The 18699-nt window shown below is 43.2% G+C and overlaps 1 protein-coding gene across 1 annotated transcript in view; it reads left to right on the forward strand.

Moving 5' to 3' along the window:
• Nucleotides 1–10287, forward strand: part of LOC145397972 (glutamate receptor ionotropic, delta-1-like) — a 336085-nt gene extending 325798 nt beyond the window's left edge. Inside the window, exon 7 of the mRNA XM_080270947.1 lies at nt 10177–10287. Within this exon, the coding sequence (XP_080127073.1) occupies nt 10177–10287 (111 nt within the window). The remainder of the gene's footprint in view (nt 1–10176) is intronic.
• Nucleotides 10288–18699: the final 8412 nt, after the last annotated feature.

Genomic DNA, 18699 nt, shown 5'->3' on the forward strand with positions numbered 1-18699 from the left:
CTCTCATCCTTCCTCTCAGTTTTTAATCCTCTTTTGTCCAGTTCACTTGACTCTTTACTAAATGACAAGCCTCATTGTTTCCTGTGAATTAGGAAACCATTTATAATGCCGTGTGGTAATCATATAAACAAAGAACAGACTGAAATGGAGCCTACAATGGTGCCCCTGTTAACTTTGTAAAGGATCAAATATGGCGGCTACCCTGTGGGGGCAGTAATTGCTTGTGGGTGATTCGTCTGCCTGGTCATACAGACTGGTTTATCAGCAGCAACAATCAACTACAACAGGATCAAGTCAACGACATTTCGTTTCATCAGCTCCTTTCTTCTTACAGACTCCCATCATCCTTTTTTTCTCTCTCTTCACCGCAGTATTGCATTTTTGTCTCTGTCGGTATTTCAATGACCACTGCTTTTCAAAACTGTCCCCTTGCAATCTTAAATTCTCCTCTTTTGAGCAGTAACGTGGGTGACACTCTCAAGAGTTCATGTGCTAATTTCCTGTCTGATGGTTTTGTCAGTCCTCTGGACAGTAATGACAGGAAATCAGTTAAAATATATCGTGATACAGGTGCTTGCCAATCCCTTATGCTGACCAGTGTTCTAGGCTCTAATGTTAATTCCTCTGATGAAACTGTAATCTTACAAGGCGTAGGGGATAATTACTTCTCTGTCCCTCTGTGCAGAGTGAATTTAGAGTCTGGTTTTGCTAATGGTTCCGTTATGGTTGGGTTGGTTGAGACACTCCCAATGTCAGGTGTAACTTTCTTACTTGGAAATGATATTGGTGGAAGTCAAGTGTGTCCAGCTCCTCAGTTGTCTAGTGAGCCAGTGGCTGCGTCCCAGGATTGTGATGTCCCTGATGTGTTCCCTGCATGTGCTGTCACTAGGGCTAAGTCTAAAGTTACTGGTGATTTAGAGGATAATGATGATGATGATGTTATCCTAGCTGACACTTTTCTTGCTAATTTGGACCACTCACCAGATGAGGCAGTACCCCGTAGTGTTGATAATTTTTTCTCGGCAAGAGTTGGTTGAGTTGCAGGTTGCTGACCCTGAACTGAAAGGTCTAGCTAACTCTGCTTGCAGTGAGGAAGAGTCAGCTGGTGCTTCTACTTGTTATTATATAAAGTCAGGAGTACTTATGAGGAAGTGGAGACCCCCAACAGCATCAGCCGACTGTGAATGGGAGGTTGTACATCAAGTTGTCATCCCTCGTGTTTGTAGGCAGGATATCATTAGAGTGGCTCATGATTCCAGTTTGGCAGGACACCTTGGAGTGAGGAAGACTGTGGCACGCATTTTGAAACACTTCTACTGGCCAGGTATCTTCAGGGATGTTTCCTGGTATTGTAAGTCTTGTCACACCTGTCAAGTTGTGGGGAAGTGTAATCAGACCGAAAAGGTTGCACCTCTAGTTCCCATTCCTCCTTTTGAGGCGCCTTTCACCCGTGTGTTGGTGGATATTGTGGGCCCTTTTCCTAAGACTTCTTCAGGATTTTCTTATGTGTTGACCCTGATTGATATGGCTACTCGTTATCCTGAAGCCATTCCACTTAGAAATATCTCAGCAAAGAACGTGGTTAAGGAAATGCTAGGGTTCTTCACAAAGTTTGGTCTGCCCAAGGAGGTACAGTCAGACCAGGGAAGTAATTTCATGTCAAATGTTTTCAAGCAGTCTCTGAAAGAGTTGGGCATCACCCAGATCACGTCTTCAGCTTACCATCCCCAGACCCAAGGAGCGTTGGAGAGATATCATCAAACACTCAAATCGATGCTCAAGAAATACTGCTTGGAACATCAGAAAGACTGGGATAAAGGTCTTCCATTCGTCGTATTTGCCGCAAGAGAATCTCCAAATGAATCACTGGGCTTCTCACCTTTTGAACTACTGTTTGGCCATGAAGTAAGAGGACCCCTTAAGCTACTCAAGGAATGCTGGCTGTCGGAGGAAGATGACGTCAACCTGCTGGAGTATGTGATGAAGTTCAAAGAACGGCTGTCCACTGCTTTACAGCTGGCGAGAGAGAATTTAGGAGCTGCTCAGGAGAAGATGAAGACTTGGTATGATAAGAAGTCCAGGTTACGCCACTTTCAGCCAGGAGATCAGGTTTTGATTCTGCTACCAGTTCATGGGCAACCTCTTCAAGACAAGTTTAGTGGTCCTTATTTCGTGGAGAAGAAACTCAGTGATGTCAACTATGTCATCACCACACCAGATCGTAGAAAGAGCAAGCAACTAAGTCACATCAACATGCTAAAGTTATATCACCGGCGGGACGAAAATAATCCAGTCTGCACTGTAGCTGTTCCACCCGACTCTGCAAGTGAAGCTCTCCCATGCAGTATGAGCCTGAGTGATAGTTTGGGGAAGAATCCTGATATCATGAATGATCTCCAGACTAAGCTTTCTCATCTACCTCCCGAGGAAAGGCAGGAGTTTTTGGCATTACTACAGGAGTACCTGCAAGTGTTCCGTGCCACTCCAGGAAGAACCACTGTGTTGATGCATGATGTCGATGTTGGAGACGCAAAGCCAATTAAACTGCCTCCTTACCGTGTGAACCCAGTGAAAGTTCCTCTCATCGAGAAGGAGCTTCGCTACCTGTTGGACCACAAGATGATTGAGCCCTGTCAGAGCGAGTGGAGTTCTCCTGTCACTCTAGTCCCTAAGCCAGGTGGGTCACAGCGGCTTTGCATTGACTACAGACGTGTTAATCAGATAACCAAAACAGACACTTACCCTCTACCTCGCGTGGAAGATTGCATAGACAAGATCGGAAAGGCTAGGTACATCAGTAAGTTTGATTTGTTAAAGGGATACTGGCAAGTACCTATGACTGAACGTGCTAGGGAGATCTCATGTTTTGTAACACTAGGAAAGACTTTTGCATGTTCTGTAATGCCATATGGTATGAAGAATGCACCAGCCACATTTCAGAAGCTCATGAATGTTGTAACAGAGAGTTTGGCAGGGTGTGTTGTTTATATTGATGATGTATTAATCTTCAGTGACAACTGGAAAGATCACCTATGCCATGTCAGTAAATTTCTTGAGCGTTTGGTTCATGCTAATCTTGTAGCTAATTTATCAAAGTGTGAGTTTGGTCAAGCTAAAGTTCAGTACCTCGGCTACGTAATTGGTGATGGACATGTTGCGCCACCAGCAGCTAAGGTTCAGGTTATAAGTGATCTTCCCAGACCTAAAAGTAGGAAAGAGCTACAAAGATTTTTGGGGATGGTAAGTTATTACAGGAGATTTGTTCTTAACTCTTTAATTCTTGTATCACCACTTACAGTCCTACTGAAAAAGGGAGTTAAATTTGTCTGGAACGATAACTGTGAATCCTGTTTCAACAAACTTAAAGCTATCCCATTAAGTCAGCCAGTGCTCGCTACTCCAAATTTTGCCAAGCCTTTTAAGATGGCTGTTGATACAAGTGATACAGGAGCTGGGGCTGTTTTGCTGCAAGAGGATGATCAGGGTATTGAACACCCTGTATCTTATTACAGTAAGAAGTTCACTCCACCTCAAAAGAACTACTCAACTATTGAGAAAGAGCTTTTGGCCTTGATTTTGGGTTTACAGCATTATTCATTTTATTTGTGTTCTGGTTGGGGAATCTCTTTGTCACCGATAGCTTTGAAAGTTTTCAGTAGAGTGTTGTTAAATAGTTTGGAGCCGGTGGTTGAGGGTATTCTGAGGGATGAACAGGCTGGTTTTAGAAAGGGACGTGGTTGCAATGATCATATCTTTATAGTTAGGCATTTGATGCAGCAAGTTAATGAAATGAGAGTACTGTTAAGTCTTTGTTTTGTTGATTTTGAAAAGGCTTTTGATAGTGTTTCGAGAGAGACTATGGGGAAGATCATGAGACATTATGGAATACCAGAGGAGTTTGTGAGGGTCATTATGAACATGCATGAGGACACGTTTTGTAAAGTGATGGTTGATGGTTGTCTGAGTGATTCGTTTGAAGTCAAGTCCGGAGTAATTCAAGGTGGTGTTCTATCGCCTTTACTATTTATATTGGTCATTGATTACATTATGAAACGCGTTGGAACAGAAACCGGTGCAGGTGTACTTTGGGGAGAGAACAGGAAACTTTTGGATTTAGATTATGCAGATGATATAGTTTTGATTTGTGATGGGCCAGAAGAGATGCAGAGAGTGTTGGACTATTTGGTGAGTGAAGGTCGCAAGGTGGGTTTGGTTATTAATTGTGGAAAAACTGAAATAATTAATATGAATATGGAAAATGCGCAGGAATGTGTAATTGGAGGTATGGTTGTAAAGCAAGTTGATAGGTTTAAATATTTAGGTACTTATTTAGCCAAGGATGGTTCTTTGAACTTTGAATTCGAGGAAAGGTTAAAGAAGGCTAATCAGGCAATGGGAATGCTTAAAAATATTTGTAATAATAACAATTTTTCTGTCCATACAAAAATCAAACTTTATAAGGTAATGGTTAGGAGTATCTTAATTTATGGACACGAGTCTTCGTACAGCACAGTGACTATGGAAAATAAATTCTTGGTGTTTGAAAATAAAGCACTTAGAAGAATATTAGGGGTTAAGTGGTGGGAAAGGATACCAAATAGTAGAATTAGAGAAATAACGGGAGTGCAGCCGATCGATGAATATGTTAGATTCTCACGATGGAAGTGGCTAGGACATGTGTATAGGAGACAGGGAATAGTAAGAGGTACACCAGGGTGGGTGGCACTTGGTAGGAGAGGTAGAGGAAGGCCAAAAGAGACGTGGGTGAGGAGAATGAGACGGGAAGCTGGAGATGAGTGTTGGGGACATCTTGAGGAGTTAGCACAATATAGGATGTGGTGGTGTGAGTTCATCGAGGTCCTATGCATCCCCGAGGGTGCCACAGGAAATGACTGACTGGTTTTGACCCCATAGTCATTTATACCGATCATAACCCACTGAAATTCCTTAGTAAGTTTAAAGATAAAAATCAGAGATTGACAAGATGGAGTCTACTTCTTCAGGAGTATTCTTTAGACATACAACATGTCAAGGGGAATGAAAATGTTATTGCAGATTGCTTATCTAGACTTTAGACAGATTGTTTTAGAGTAATAAGAAATTTCCTTTGTAAATTTCTTTTTCTTTGTGGGGAGGTGTTACATAGCCTATGATTTCATCATCCTTTGTGTAATTTTAACGCACAGTATGCTGCATGTTTGATCACGAGCGTGTTCTGCCTCAGCCCCCCCTTCTACCGTTATAGTAGAGTAAGTCGGCCTTTCTGTTGTTCAGAGCGGGATTGTCAACTCTTTGTCCCCATGGCTTCATTTGCGCGTCCTTCTGACAAGTTGTATCAAGCTCTGCCGGCCCCTATATAATGAGCTCAGTCTCTGCATTATTGCCACTTAGATCTACTCCTCATTTTGTTCACATCTCTGTCCTCCCCTGCACAGTTATTATTGTGAGTGCTCAGGAAGTCTCCAACCATCTACCAGCTGTGTAATTTGAGTATAAGTGTTATTGCATTTTGTTCTTGTACAGTATAGCATAAGTTATTAATTTGTAGGCCTAGTGAGGTTTTTGTAATTCATGTAAGGTTCTTGTTGTTAGCCATTGTTCATAATAGTTTGTATCTGTAATAATTTATCTTGCATTAACTGAGCATTACCCAGTGTATTTTCATTTTATCAGGGCTGACTTAGATAAATTTACTCTTGCTAATTTCGTGTTAATAGAGGCTATTGCAGTTAACCATATATTTAACCTGTTTTTTTGCCATTACATTATCCTTATGAGTCCTGAATGTTTTGTTGTTAGTTTGAGCATTAAACTTTAACTTGTAATTTTACCTAACTCTTTTCTTTTGAACCTGGAACTTTACGGGACAGTAGTGACTCAGTATTCTCACTTAATGTGTACATTATCTTTCTCTGTTCCGTAACAATATATATATATATATATATATATATATATATATATATATATATATATATATATATATATATATATATAAAGAATTATGATTTCATTCACTATTTTTGATGTTTATTGTGATTATGCAAGTATGGAGTTCGTTTTTTAGTCTGAGTGGTGTAGTGTGCGTCTAAAGATGCCATTTATATTCCTTTACCAGATAATGATGCTGCTTTGTAGGCTGAACCGTCGCGGCCAAAATTCATTATGACCCGAGATTAGCGTCCCGCACGAGGGATTTAGCGTGAAGGGAGGGAAAGGTTTTGCACCCATTTATTTACTAGGAGAACACCTCAAATGTTGCTAAAGTACTTGTGCAAAGCAAGAAATAGGTAAAGTGAACACAGTCAGTATATAATGTTACTTATAAATAAAAATATAATTATGATTTTTTTTTCCATTTTTTGATGTTTATAATGTTTATTCCTGTATGGAGTTGTTTCTGTATTCTGGATGGTAAGATGCATGTTAAAAGAGAGGAGAAGGATGCTATTTTTAGTCTGTTTCAAGATAATGGATGCAGCTGTGTGTTTAAGGATGGTAATCGTGGTCAGAAAACGATAAGGCCAAAGATTTGCAGGTGGGCTGAGGAATGAGGGTTGAGGGATGGTGAGGTTGTAAATTATAGGTACAAAAAACAAGAAATGCAAATGTACAAAAAAACAAACAAGAGGAAAACAATCGGTAAGACAAATAATGACACAAATAAAACGAGTAAAGGAATATAAAAAAAAAAAAAACTTACCTTTTACACTTGTAGGGTTATGAGTTGTAGGGATGTAGAGTGGGCAGAGGGAGCAAACTTTGACAAGCATTGTTTGGGAAACACATTTTCTTTCTGTCCTTTCCCTCCTTTCCTATTCTTACATACTGTACACTAACACTTCAGAGGAGCAAAGGACAGACGTCGACTCATGACTCATTCACGAGATGTACTGACCTCCTGAGTGGTTTGGAGGGTAGAGTAAGTTGGTGTCAACATCTCCCAGACCTTCGTCCCCTTTTCAACGTTTGCAGTTTTTTGTAGATCAATCTGCATCAACGCCACCGGTCACGCTACAGCAAAGCATCGTTCAATGCCAGCGGTCTTTATGGCTTAAGTTGTTCTTTCTGCACATGAGATTTATCATAATTTTAACACGATCTTCTCGGATGGAGCAGCAATAGTGTGTAAGGTAGGTTATTGAACTTATGTATTTCATCATTACACTTTGCATGAAAGTGTGATAAAAGCTTGTGAGTCTGAGGAAACCTCCACGCTCTCCACCAGTCAGCAGTCCACGTGTGATATTCGAGCCAATGGAGCAACACGAATTTCTATGTGGGATAAAACTAGGGTTCCAAAAGGCAAAGACGTCCCAATAGGTGATTTTCCAGAAACATGGGAGCACCCATTCACTGTCACCAACTGCTGGCCTCAGATTGATTTCGAACATGCGTGTAGCTTGTCTGCTGGCCATGAGGGAGCCAAAATCACATGATATTTAAAGGATATTGCAAGCGGATATTGTCAGGGCCACTCACTGAACTATTGGCCGTTCTGTTTTACTACTGACTATGGTGGGAGGTTGTGGCAACCATTATCCACTCACTTAATGTAGTGGTGCTTACTTCTTCTGTCACATAAATAATTCATTTCCGTGTCTGCCCTCTTGTCTTCCTATTTCTCTCATCCTTCCTCTCAGTTTTTAATCCTCTTTTGTCCAGTTCACTTGACTCTTTACTGAATGACAAGCCTCATTGTTTCCTGTGAATTAGGAAACCATTTATAATGCCGTGTGGTAATCATATAAACAAAGACCAGACTGAAATGGAGCCTACAATGGTGCCCCTGTTAACTTTGTAAAGGATCAAATATGGCGGCCCCTGTGGGGGCAGTAATTGCTTGTGGGTGATTCGTCTTCCCGGTCATACAGACTGGTTGATCAGCAGCAACAATCAACTACAACAGGATCAAGTCAACGACATTTCGTTTCATCAGCTCCTTTCTTCTTACAGACTCCCATCATCCTTTTTTTCTCTCTCTTCGCCGCAGTATTGCATTTTTGTCTCTGTCGGTATTTCAATGACCACTGCTTTTCAAAACTGTCCCCTTGCAATCTTCCTCCATTACAGCAGGCGCATCCCGCCCTTCTGGTGATCCAGTCTCACTCTTTTCTGCTAAAATTTTTAATGCAAAAATTAACCGTCACACTTTCGTTCCTGCATCCAATAGTTCAACTTTGCAACTGTCTGCCTCACTCTCTGTTTCCCTTTATCTATGGCAGTCTTTTAAACAGAATTTGTGCATACATCTGTAATGGAACGGAGCATAAATTTGACCCATTTGTCTTTTTTTTTTTTTTATCTTGGAAGAAGCAATTTTTTGTGAGCCGTTAAGCTTTATTTCTTTCTTCCCTACATGAAATAGATAAGAACAGGAACGGACTCAAGGCAGATCTTTGACGCAGTTTCATTTTTGCTTGAAACCATTCTGTGTATAAAAATATAAAAACAAATAAATAAACAAATAAATAAATAATAGTAATAATAATAATAATAATTATTATTATTATTAGTATTAGTATTAGTATTAGTATTGTGCGGTGTGGTGCGGTGAGGATCTGTCCGTTTTTCCCTTGGGGCTAAGATGCGAATGAATGTGTTTGAATGGATGAGTAAATGGGGAGTGTGTCGTCCTGTCTCGGCTACCTCCCTTTCCTTGGGGGAAGCAGCCTAGGTTTATAGATAGATAGTATTAGTATTATAATGAGTAACGAAAGTTATTTTCAACTCTGAATATCCACACCTAAATTTACTAGCATTGTAGGTGCAAGGCTTTTTCTTTAACCCAGACAAACTGCCGTCTCACGCACATTGTCTTATGCATTTTCTAGATTAACAAGTCCAGAAATTATCTTCCTATTCCCTTCCATATTCGTTTACTGTAATCCTTTACTGTAACTCTCTCTCTCTCTCTCTCTCTCTGATCATAAAATGAATGCTGTGTATTGGCAGCATTTCCCGTTATAAGATACGTGATTATGAAGGTGAGTCCTACTTTCTCTATACTCATTTCAAAGCCAAAGGTGGATGTTGCATATATGTACACAACGACCTATCTTGTTCTCGTGTTCCTGAACTCGATTCTTCTGAATTCTCTACACTCTGGCTTCGGCTTTCCTGTCATTCTCTGACTAAATATATCTGCACTGTTTACTTATCTCCTAATTCTACTGACTATCAAAAATTCTTCGACTATCTTACTTCTATGATGGAACACATTCTATCCAGTTCTCCTTTCTCTGAAATCTCCATTCTAGGAGATTTCAATGTTCACCACCACCTTTGGCTCTCCTCTCCTTTCACTGATCCACCTGGTGAACTAGCCTACATCTTTTCTATCCTTAATGACCTACAGCAGCTTGTACAGCACCCTACCCGTATCCCTGACTGCCTTGGAGAGAGCTCCAACATACTTAAACTCCTCCTTACTACTAATCCTTCTGCTTACACTGTTAATCTTTTCTCTCCGTTGGGCTCCTGCGACCACAACCTTATCACCTTAACCTGACCTATCGCTCTGGTACGGCCTGTGGACCCTCTAAAGAAACGACGTCTGTGGCACATTGGGGCTGCAGATTGGGAGGCCCTTAGGCAGTACTTCTTTGATTTTCCATGGAATAATAATTGCTTCCATGACCAGGAGCCATTTGGGTGTGCCTTGCACATTACAGAGTTTATTCCCTCGGGCATGGAAGCATACATTCCTTTCTCATATCCTCTGACTGATGCAAGATCGCACTGTTGCATCTTTATCACTTTTCTATCGCTACTTCAATTGTCACTGCTCCTCTGAACTGTCTGCATGCATTCTTCCACCTCTACGAAGGGCGCGTAGCACCAGTCTAGCAGCAAACTCTCATCCCTTTTCAGTCCAACTCTCTAATGCAAGAGTTAACCGTTACTCCCAGCCTTTCATTTATGCAACAGGTCAACTCTGGAACTGTCTCCCTCTGTCTGTATTTCCTGCTTCTTATGATCTCCAGTCTTTCAAACGCAGTGTGTCCAGGCATCTCGAAATGATCGGATCTTGAGTTTGGCTCTCTCTTGTATTTTGTTTTTCTCTTCGAAGGAACAATAATTGCGGGCTCACGGCCTTTGGTTCCTTCTTCCTCGCATTAAAAAAAAAAAATGTGTGAGTAAAGCAAGTCAGTGGTGGTATATAATTGTGTGTTTCAGGTTCGCGGTGACGGGGTGCTGAACCTGGGGCATCTACAGGGCGCATTCATCGTCCTGGCACTGGGCCTGTTTGCTGCCTCCCTTACCCTGATGCTGGAGCACCTCGTCTAACCTAGATTAGCCAAGCCCTAGTCCTTCCTCCACTCTGCCTCACGCTAGCCTTCTTCCATCATGCTTCTCATCGCAGTCTTCCCACCACCCTGCCTCACAACAGCCCTCCCTCCAAAGTCTTTCATCCCATTTCTCCCTCCACTCTGCCTCATCCCAGCCTTCCCTTCACCCTGTCTCACCCTAGCACTCCCTCCACTCTACCTCACCCGAGCATTCCCTTCACCCTGTTTCACCCCAGCCCTCCCGCTACCTTGCCTCGCCACAGACTCCCTCTGTTGAGCTACACCGTAGTACTTCCTGCACCCTACCTCACCGCAGCCTCCCTCCACTTTCCACCACCCTTAATCTCCCTCCTTTCTGTTTCATCCCAGCCTTACATCCACACTCATTCACCCCACCTTACCTCCACACTCATTCACCCCACCTTACCTCCACACTCATCCACCCCAACCCTAACTCTACCCTGCCAATCCTCAGCACTCCCTCCACTCTGCCTCACCCAGCTTCTCCCTCCACCCTGCGTCACCCCACTCTCCCTTGGCCTCCACCCTAAATTATTCCATCTCTCTCTCCACGCTGCCTCACCCCAGCCCTCCCTACATCCTACCTCACCTCACCCCTCCCACCACCCTTCTGCGTCACTCTAAACTTCCTCACACCAGCCCTTTTTCCACCCTGCCTTACCCCAGACCTCCCTACACCTTGCCTCATCCCAACCCTTTCTTGCTCTGGCCTGCAGTTCATTTCGCCTTTCCATTCTGCCATAATCCTAAATAAAGGTCTGTAGAGTATATAATTTTTCTTGGCTTACTTCAATCTATCTATCCATCTATCTTTCTGTCTATCTATCTGTCTATCTATCCATCTATATCTGTCTATCTATCTGTCTATTTATTTATCTATCTATCTATCTATATCCGTATCTATATCTATCTATCTATCTATATATGAAATATTAAAATTCATCATACCTCTAAAGGCTGCATTTTTTGTCAGATGTTATGCCAGTATCCATACTAACCTTGTCACATTCATCCCTACTGAACCTCCTCTTCCTGCATAGGTATGTCCAACTCCCACCATTTATTACATGCCTACTGCCACTGTTGTTGACCATCCACATATGCCGGAAATTGTATAATTTAAGTGAGAGGACTTTATTTGAATGTGCTCTAGTTTCCAACAAATTGTTAAATAAAGAGGGTACCAGAATGCATCCTTGTCGTGATTCCCCACAATGGTTGAAAGGAGGGTCTGTATCTCATTCCGTTGGTGTGCAATATGGGGCAGGACAATGGCTACATCGGCCAAGGGCTCGAGACCGTAGCTCAAGGAGACTACATTGTCTATCACCATTACCTCGCCTCCTGAGCCGGCCAAAGCCCCAGGTCGTACACCACCATCGTCCTCAACCCAACAGCACTGCCAGCAGGTGGAACCAAATAATGTTACGTAGAGTGTGGTAGGTGGGGGCGCTCACCATCCGCTCACTCGATGTAGTGCTGCTCTCGGGTGTCTGTCCTTTCCTCTCCATCCTTCTTTCCTTCCATTCTCTTCTGTCTTTCCTTCATTCTTTCCTTGTCCTTCTGCCTACGGGTGACTTTACGCTCCCTCTTCTGTCTTTCTTTCCTTCATTCTTTCCACTTTCTTCAGCCTGTGGGTGACTCTACACTGAGTGACAAGCCTAATGGATTCCTGTGCAGCAGGAAACCATTTACTATGCTGGGTGGTAACCATATAAGCAAATTTTGGCACCTGGTGGTTTAGTGGGTAATTATTCCTCTCCAGTCGGATTGAGCCAGTGAAGATTTATATCCAAGGGATGGTTGGGGTTGATTGCTCATGTAATGCCACTCGGGGACTCTCATCTTAAATGTCGGGACCAGCTGCCTAGCCCCAGGCTCCTGCGCTCCTCATGGGGCAATGTAGGATTGGATGATGGATGGATGGATGGATAAAATGAGTTAGATTTAATGGGGATGATTATGAAGAGATGAATATGCAAGAAACAGGCTTGTGTGCGGAGCACAACTTAGATTGGTATTCATTGACTGGGGAAGGTGAAGGATTGTGTAAGAGGGTTCAGATGTAAGGATAGGAGGAGTAGAAGTAGATGTTGTTTCTGCAAGAGACTCCTCCAACACCAGGCCTCCCGGTGTGCATTTAAAATCGTCTGCATTTACCCACTTTGTGTGTGTGTGTGCTTGACTCTGGGCATAGGCTTCACAGCCTGCTCTCAAGGCCCTGTAGTCCTCCTACATACCATACACCTCTACATGTCACCACTTCGGCGCTAACATCCACCGTCCATATTGAATACATGCTAGGGCTGTCTCATACAGTACTGGTGTATTGGTGTTAGTGGGGGTATTTTTATGACAAGTCTGCGGGTCTTCTGGTAGATCAGTAAAGTCTGCATTACATGAAATTCAAATCCTTAAACTGTTCCCTGCCCCAGCGGAGATTTGAACCAGGGTCCGGTAGGACTGCAGGTCACCTCTCTACCGATTGAGCCACCGCATGCACCCACTTTATATCTCTAGTTGACAATTCCTGTATTCCAAACTTGTTTCCCTGTCGCGTTATCACACAGTGTGGGCCCATGAATTTGTCATCCAATTTAGAGGTGCGCATATACGAATGGGCATATATCAGATTTCCAGTATTGACACTGATAAGTGAGGCAGACTTATGCTGGCTTTGCACCATGCTTTCTTGAGACAAAGCCAGATTTGCTTGTACATACTGATGTATTTTCTGCAAAGTTGACATTTTCACGTTTACATAGTGCAGCAGCAGATGAAATCCCGTCCTGAATAGAGATGATGATGATGATGATGATGATGATGAGAGAGAGAGAGAGAGAGAGAGAGAGAGAGAGAGAGTGAAGGCCTGAAGATTAATCCTGGCTAGTGTCATTATGGATGAAGGCGGATTAAGGCGCCCCGGACTAATCCACTCAAGCCGAGTCTGACAGCTCTCCTGCCTTTGTTCTGAACACCTGTGGTTCAACGGGGCATGACCTACATCTGTGTCCCCTTCCGATCGGAAATGCTCCGGAATGCTGAGGCCCAGGTCCTTTGTTATGAAAAGCTCCTGCCTAATTCCCTGGACATCAGTCACAGATGATGGTGTCATTAGGAAACAACACCTATTCACGTTGCTTGGGACTGAACAAAATGTGCAGAGAGGAGGCTTTTCACCAGAGGTGTGCACCACAAACGAAAATTCAGTTCTGGAACACAAATCCACAAACTCAATAAATTGTCCTCCACAACCGCAAATCCACAAAATTCTTGAAATTTACAGTTCCACAAATGCAAAAACACAATGCAAACCGTTTATAAATAGAACTATAGTTAGAGTAATAGTAAAATAAAAGTAAAGTATAGATTTCATTTATCATAATTATTAGTATATTAGACTGTTTTTTTCCGCAAAACAAGGGCAAATCCTTCACTGTTGTAAATATATGAATTACGTTATTGTCTGAGCAAGAGCGAGCGCAACTTGCTTCAGCCGAAACTCATTTAGGAGTGTTAAACAATGTCCAGTTTGGGCTGTAAAAAAAGAATCCCTCACCATTTGGGGAGATCTCTGTAGGCCACTATAGTACAGGTAGGAGTTTAAAAAAGTATCCCTCATCATCTGGGGATATCGATGTAGTATCCCTCACCATTTGGGGAGATTTCTATAGGTTACTATAGTACAGGCTGGAGTGTAAAAAGGCACCGTATCCCTCACCATATGGGGAAATCTCTGTGGGCTAGTATCGCCATTTAGGAGATCTCTAACAGCATTGACCCGCCCAGTCCCGTCGACGTATGGGTACGTTGCAACGATTTGCATTTGCCAGTCCCGGCGACGTACCGGTATGTCGTGCAATTGCAAAGTGCATAATTTTGACAATTTTCAAATTTCGCGCTTGATTTGCAGTATGTATCCTCACATGACCTTCCTCTACCTGCCACCAGGCAGGGACACTCGGCAACACCGCGCAACCCGCGCTAACCCTCCACTCGTCCACTCACCTGGTAGCAATGGTCCTGCTCAGACATGGCTAAGAGAGGTCTCTCAGAGGGCGAAATTCAAGCCACCCTGGACGCCTTTACAGGCGACAGTGATTCCTCACTGGACGACGAGGTTGTGGATCAAGATTATGTGCAGCCAGAGGAGGAAGAAACCACCAGCAGTGACGAAGAAGTTCCGTCTCCCAGGAATCGGCAGTACATGACTTACCGTGCTGCTAGAGAGGGGCAGCAGGCCAAGAAGCCACGTGCAACATCCTATGCCTATCCCCAACGTAATTTGGAACCAGATTTCGATGATGAGGATGAGGACGAGGACGGAGTCGTGGGACGTGCTGCCACGTGGTATGGACGTGAGGTAATCACTCATCGTGGCCCAGAGTGTACACCACGTCGGACGAGCAGGTATGGGCTTGGTATTTTGTTTGGGGAGCTAGGAAGTGCCGTGGAGGGAGTGGGGAGTGAAAGGGAAAGTTCAGGGAGGATTAGGGAAAGTGAGAGTGACGTGAGTGAGTCATTGCTCTCCCTAGGTAGTGTGTGGCGGCGTAGTATATCACGTGGGCGAGTGCGGGTGCATTCAGTATCACATGGGGTTGTGAGGGAGGGGGAAGGTGGGGAGGAACCACTCTCAAGCACGTCTTATGCTCTCCAATATCCCCTAACCCACGGTCGAGCTAGGGTGCGTGAGAAAGCCCGTGTGTTGTCATGGAGGGGGAAGGTGGGGAGGAACCACTCCCCAGCACATCTTCTGCTCCCCAATATTCCACTACTTCATCCCCACAGCCCCCTAATGTTCCTCAAGGCTGTAAGGGTAAGGAAAAGGGAAAGGGTAAAGGCAGAGGGAAGAGGAGTGACAGTGGGGAAGCCCTTCGCACTCCTTCTCCCCCACCTCCCCCACCAGGATCTCCTCCCCACCCAGACGAAGGCGGTGTTGGGGATGATGGGGACGAGAGATTTGTGGGATGGAATTGGGAGGATGGGAGTGATTTTTCTCCCCTCATTCACCCCTTCACTGAGCAGGGGCGCTCTGGCTGCATCGCTCCCGGAATTCACCGTAATTCCACCAGGTTGGATTTTTTCCACCTGTTTTTTAGTGAGGCATTTGTGGAGCAGATTGTATACCAAACCAACCTTTTTGCAAGCACCCAGCGCCTTGAGAGTGAAAGATTGGGAACAAGGAGTAGGCATTCTATCATATATGATTACCCTGTCTCCCTTTCAGAAATGTTCCTATTTTTTGCCCTGGTCCTTTTGATGGGTATTATACGAAAGAACAGAATTCCTGCTTACTGGACAAGGGACCCTGTTATGTTTACCCCAATATTTGGGCAAGTGATGAGCCGTAATCGGTTTCAACAAATTCTAAGTCGCCTCCATTTCTATGATGCTCATGATCCTGCAAATGCGAACGACACCGATAAAATGAGACGAATTAGGTTGGTCTTTGATCACCTGAGGCAAGCCTTTCTTTCCTCATTCTATCCCTATAGGGACCTCGTCATAGACGAAAGTCTCGTGTTGTGGAGAGGCAATATTTCATTTAGGCAGTATATACCCAGCAAAAGGCACCGTTTTGGGTTCAAGACCTTTGTTATGTGCGACTGTAGGACTGGATACGTGCAAGACATAGTCTTGTACACTGGTGCACAGACAGACATAATAGAAGATCGAAGTATTGGACTGTCGGGAGCAGGGGTAAAGACGATGATAGAAGACTACCTTCATCGTGTTTACGTCCTCTACCTGGACAACTGGTACACTAGCCCTCTTCTCGCTCGTTATCTTCACACGCATGAAACGGGAGTCTGTGGAACCGTGAAGGTGAACCGGCGTCACATGGCCAAGGTAGGGCGGAAACTTGCAGGGAATGAGGTTGTCTTCTTCAAAGTCAACAACATCCTTGCAGCTGTATGGAACCACAATAGAGAAGTAAGCCTCTTGTCAACGGTTCACCTCCCCTTGATGCACCGTACTGATTCAGTTGATTACCGTAGCGAGAACAGGCGTCATATTTGGAAACCTGAGTGTGTCATGGACTATAACATAAACATGCGCCTCGTGGACCAGTCAGGCTCCATGATATCGACGGTAGAGTGTGCCAGGACCACGATGAAGTGGTATAAGAAACTGTTCTTTCACTTGCTAGACATCACTGCTCTGAATTGCCACCACCTTCACGCCATGACAACAAGAGTTCAGGAAACCTTTGAAGGGTTTGTGAGGGAGCTCACAAGAGAGATGTTTGCACGTTATGCTGTAGAAAGGCCCTAACATCGCACCCGCATTGCCCCTATTGCCCAAACTCCCCTGAGAATATCCGGCCGCCATTTCCCCACTCCTATCCCTCCCCAGCCAAAAAGACCTAGGCCCCAACGCAGGTGTCACGTGTGTAGCAATTCCCGGGTGAGACTAACGACACAGAGGAAGGACACCCGCTATGAGTGCGTGGAGTGTGACGTGGGTCTCTGTATTCACCTATGTTTCAGCGAATATCACACCTTGATGCAATTCTGATACGGTGTGAATGTGACAGGACGCTGAAACTATGAAGTAAATGCGACAGACAGACCCTCAATGAAATTATCAGTCATGTTGATCTCCAAATATTAGTATAAAGTGCATACGGGTATAACATAAGTGCAAAAATTGTATGTAAGTGTATAAATATGCTGTAAGTGGAAACATACATAGCGAGGGTTTTATGATGCGATATTCTGTCGCTCAGTGCAATAAATACGGCCCGTAATTATATAATTATTATTATTGAAAATGCTTACGGGTATAATATAAGTTCAAATTATTGGAAGTGCTGAAATATATTCTAAGTCAAATATTCATAGCGTGTGTATAGAGATGCGATATCCTGACGCTCAGTTGAATGAATAAGGCAAGTAATAATGAAAATAGAAGTCAACAAGTGGGAAAGTGTGTAATATATGTGAAGAATTAGTATATAAGTGTTTGAGTATTATATTGGTCGAAACATTCATTGCGAGGGTATTTTCATGCGATGTTCTCACGCTCACTTGAATAAATAATGCCAGTAAGTATGTACAGTGCAGTATAAGGGTGTAAATGTGTGTAATGTAAGTGGAAAAGTATAATTGGAGTGAATAAATAAAGTAGAAGATGAAACACGAGTGTTTGAGATCGTGGTTGCTACGTGAATATGCACTAGCATATCGCTAAATGCCCTCATAATGAATGTAAATGATTGAAAACATTTACAGTGGTGGAGGAAAGGTTCTATGTAAAGGGAAAAATAATAGGAAAGTGATAAAACAATTGGGTATGTTGAAATACGAGTCATAGCGAGTGCGCTTACTAAGCTGATGTGCGCTAAACTTATGCTGCATGTCATCATAATGAATGAAACATCTGAAAACACTTACAAACAGTTGTAATTGGTAAAATGTCATTGAAACAGAAGTATACAAGTAGAAGAAATGAAATGTTGACTGATACAAGAAACTTAGCATATAGCATGTTACAACTCGGACCTAACTCGTTATGCTTGCGCGATGGTACAATGCTTATTTTTCATATATATATGTGTCTGAAATTCATTATAGTGTTACTGTTATTGTTTATTAGTTCAAATTCAATAAATATAGAGGTGTTGTGTGTTGTTTCTCCCAGTATTCCTTACCATAGAAAACGTGAGCGCCTGGCACGTCCATAAAAGAATACGATACCTGGCGCGGGGGATCTCACCTGTTCCGACCACTTATTGACCACGGTAAGCCCTTTTTTGGTGATTTTCCTTCGTTTCTCAACCTTAGCGGAAGTTTGAGCAAAAAAAAAAAAAAATTCAAAAAGGCTCGGGACTGGGGGATTTCGGAGGTGCGGAAAACCTCGGGACGTGACGGGTTAAGGTGTGAAATATTACTAGTATGTGTCAAAAATCGAACTGGGCGAGCTCGAACACCTTCCACATCTTCAGTGTGGACGTCTATCACTTCACAGCTAACACCTGACAAGTTGACACATCAATTCACTTCTATTCCTCGGCTCTAACCTCCTCAGTCCTCACCCCTTAGTCACAGTCTGACTCCTCAAACAACTGAGACAACTCCAACATACAGTATATCTATCCATCTATCTATCTGTCGATCGATCTATCTATAATGATCCTTCATAGGGAAAGGTGGTTGTCTGGTATAAAAAATTGCAAAATTGTGTTCAATTTCATTTGGCATGGTTCTTGTTAAATCTATTATTTATCTACCTAATGATTTTTGTTGAGATTGAATTACTGGCACTGGCAATGCTATAAGCTTGACAAATTTGAAATTTATGCTAAATGTCATATTCTATGTGGACTGGGAGGCTTAGTAGCACATATCTGCACTTTTTATCTTGTTATTGGCTTGTATGCTAACCA

The sequence above is a fragment of the Coenobita brevimanus genome, chromosome 44 (genome assembly GCF_032717465.1).
Source record: "Coenobita brevimanus isolate Jiangsu-jjx chromosome 44, ASM3271746v2, whole genome shotgun sequence".
In the NCBI taxonomy this organism is placed as follows: domain Eukaryota; kingdom Metazoa; phylum Arthropoda; class Malacostraca; order Decapoda; family Coenobitidae; genus Coenobita; species Coenobita brevimanus.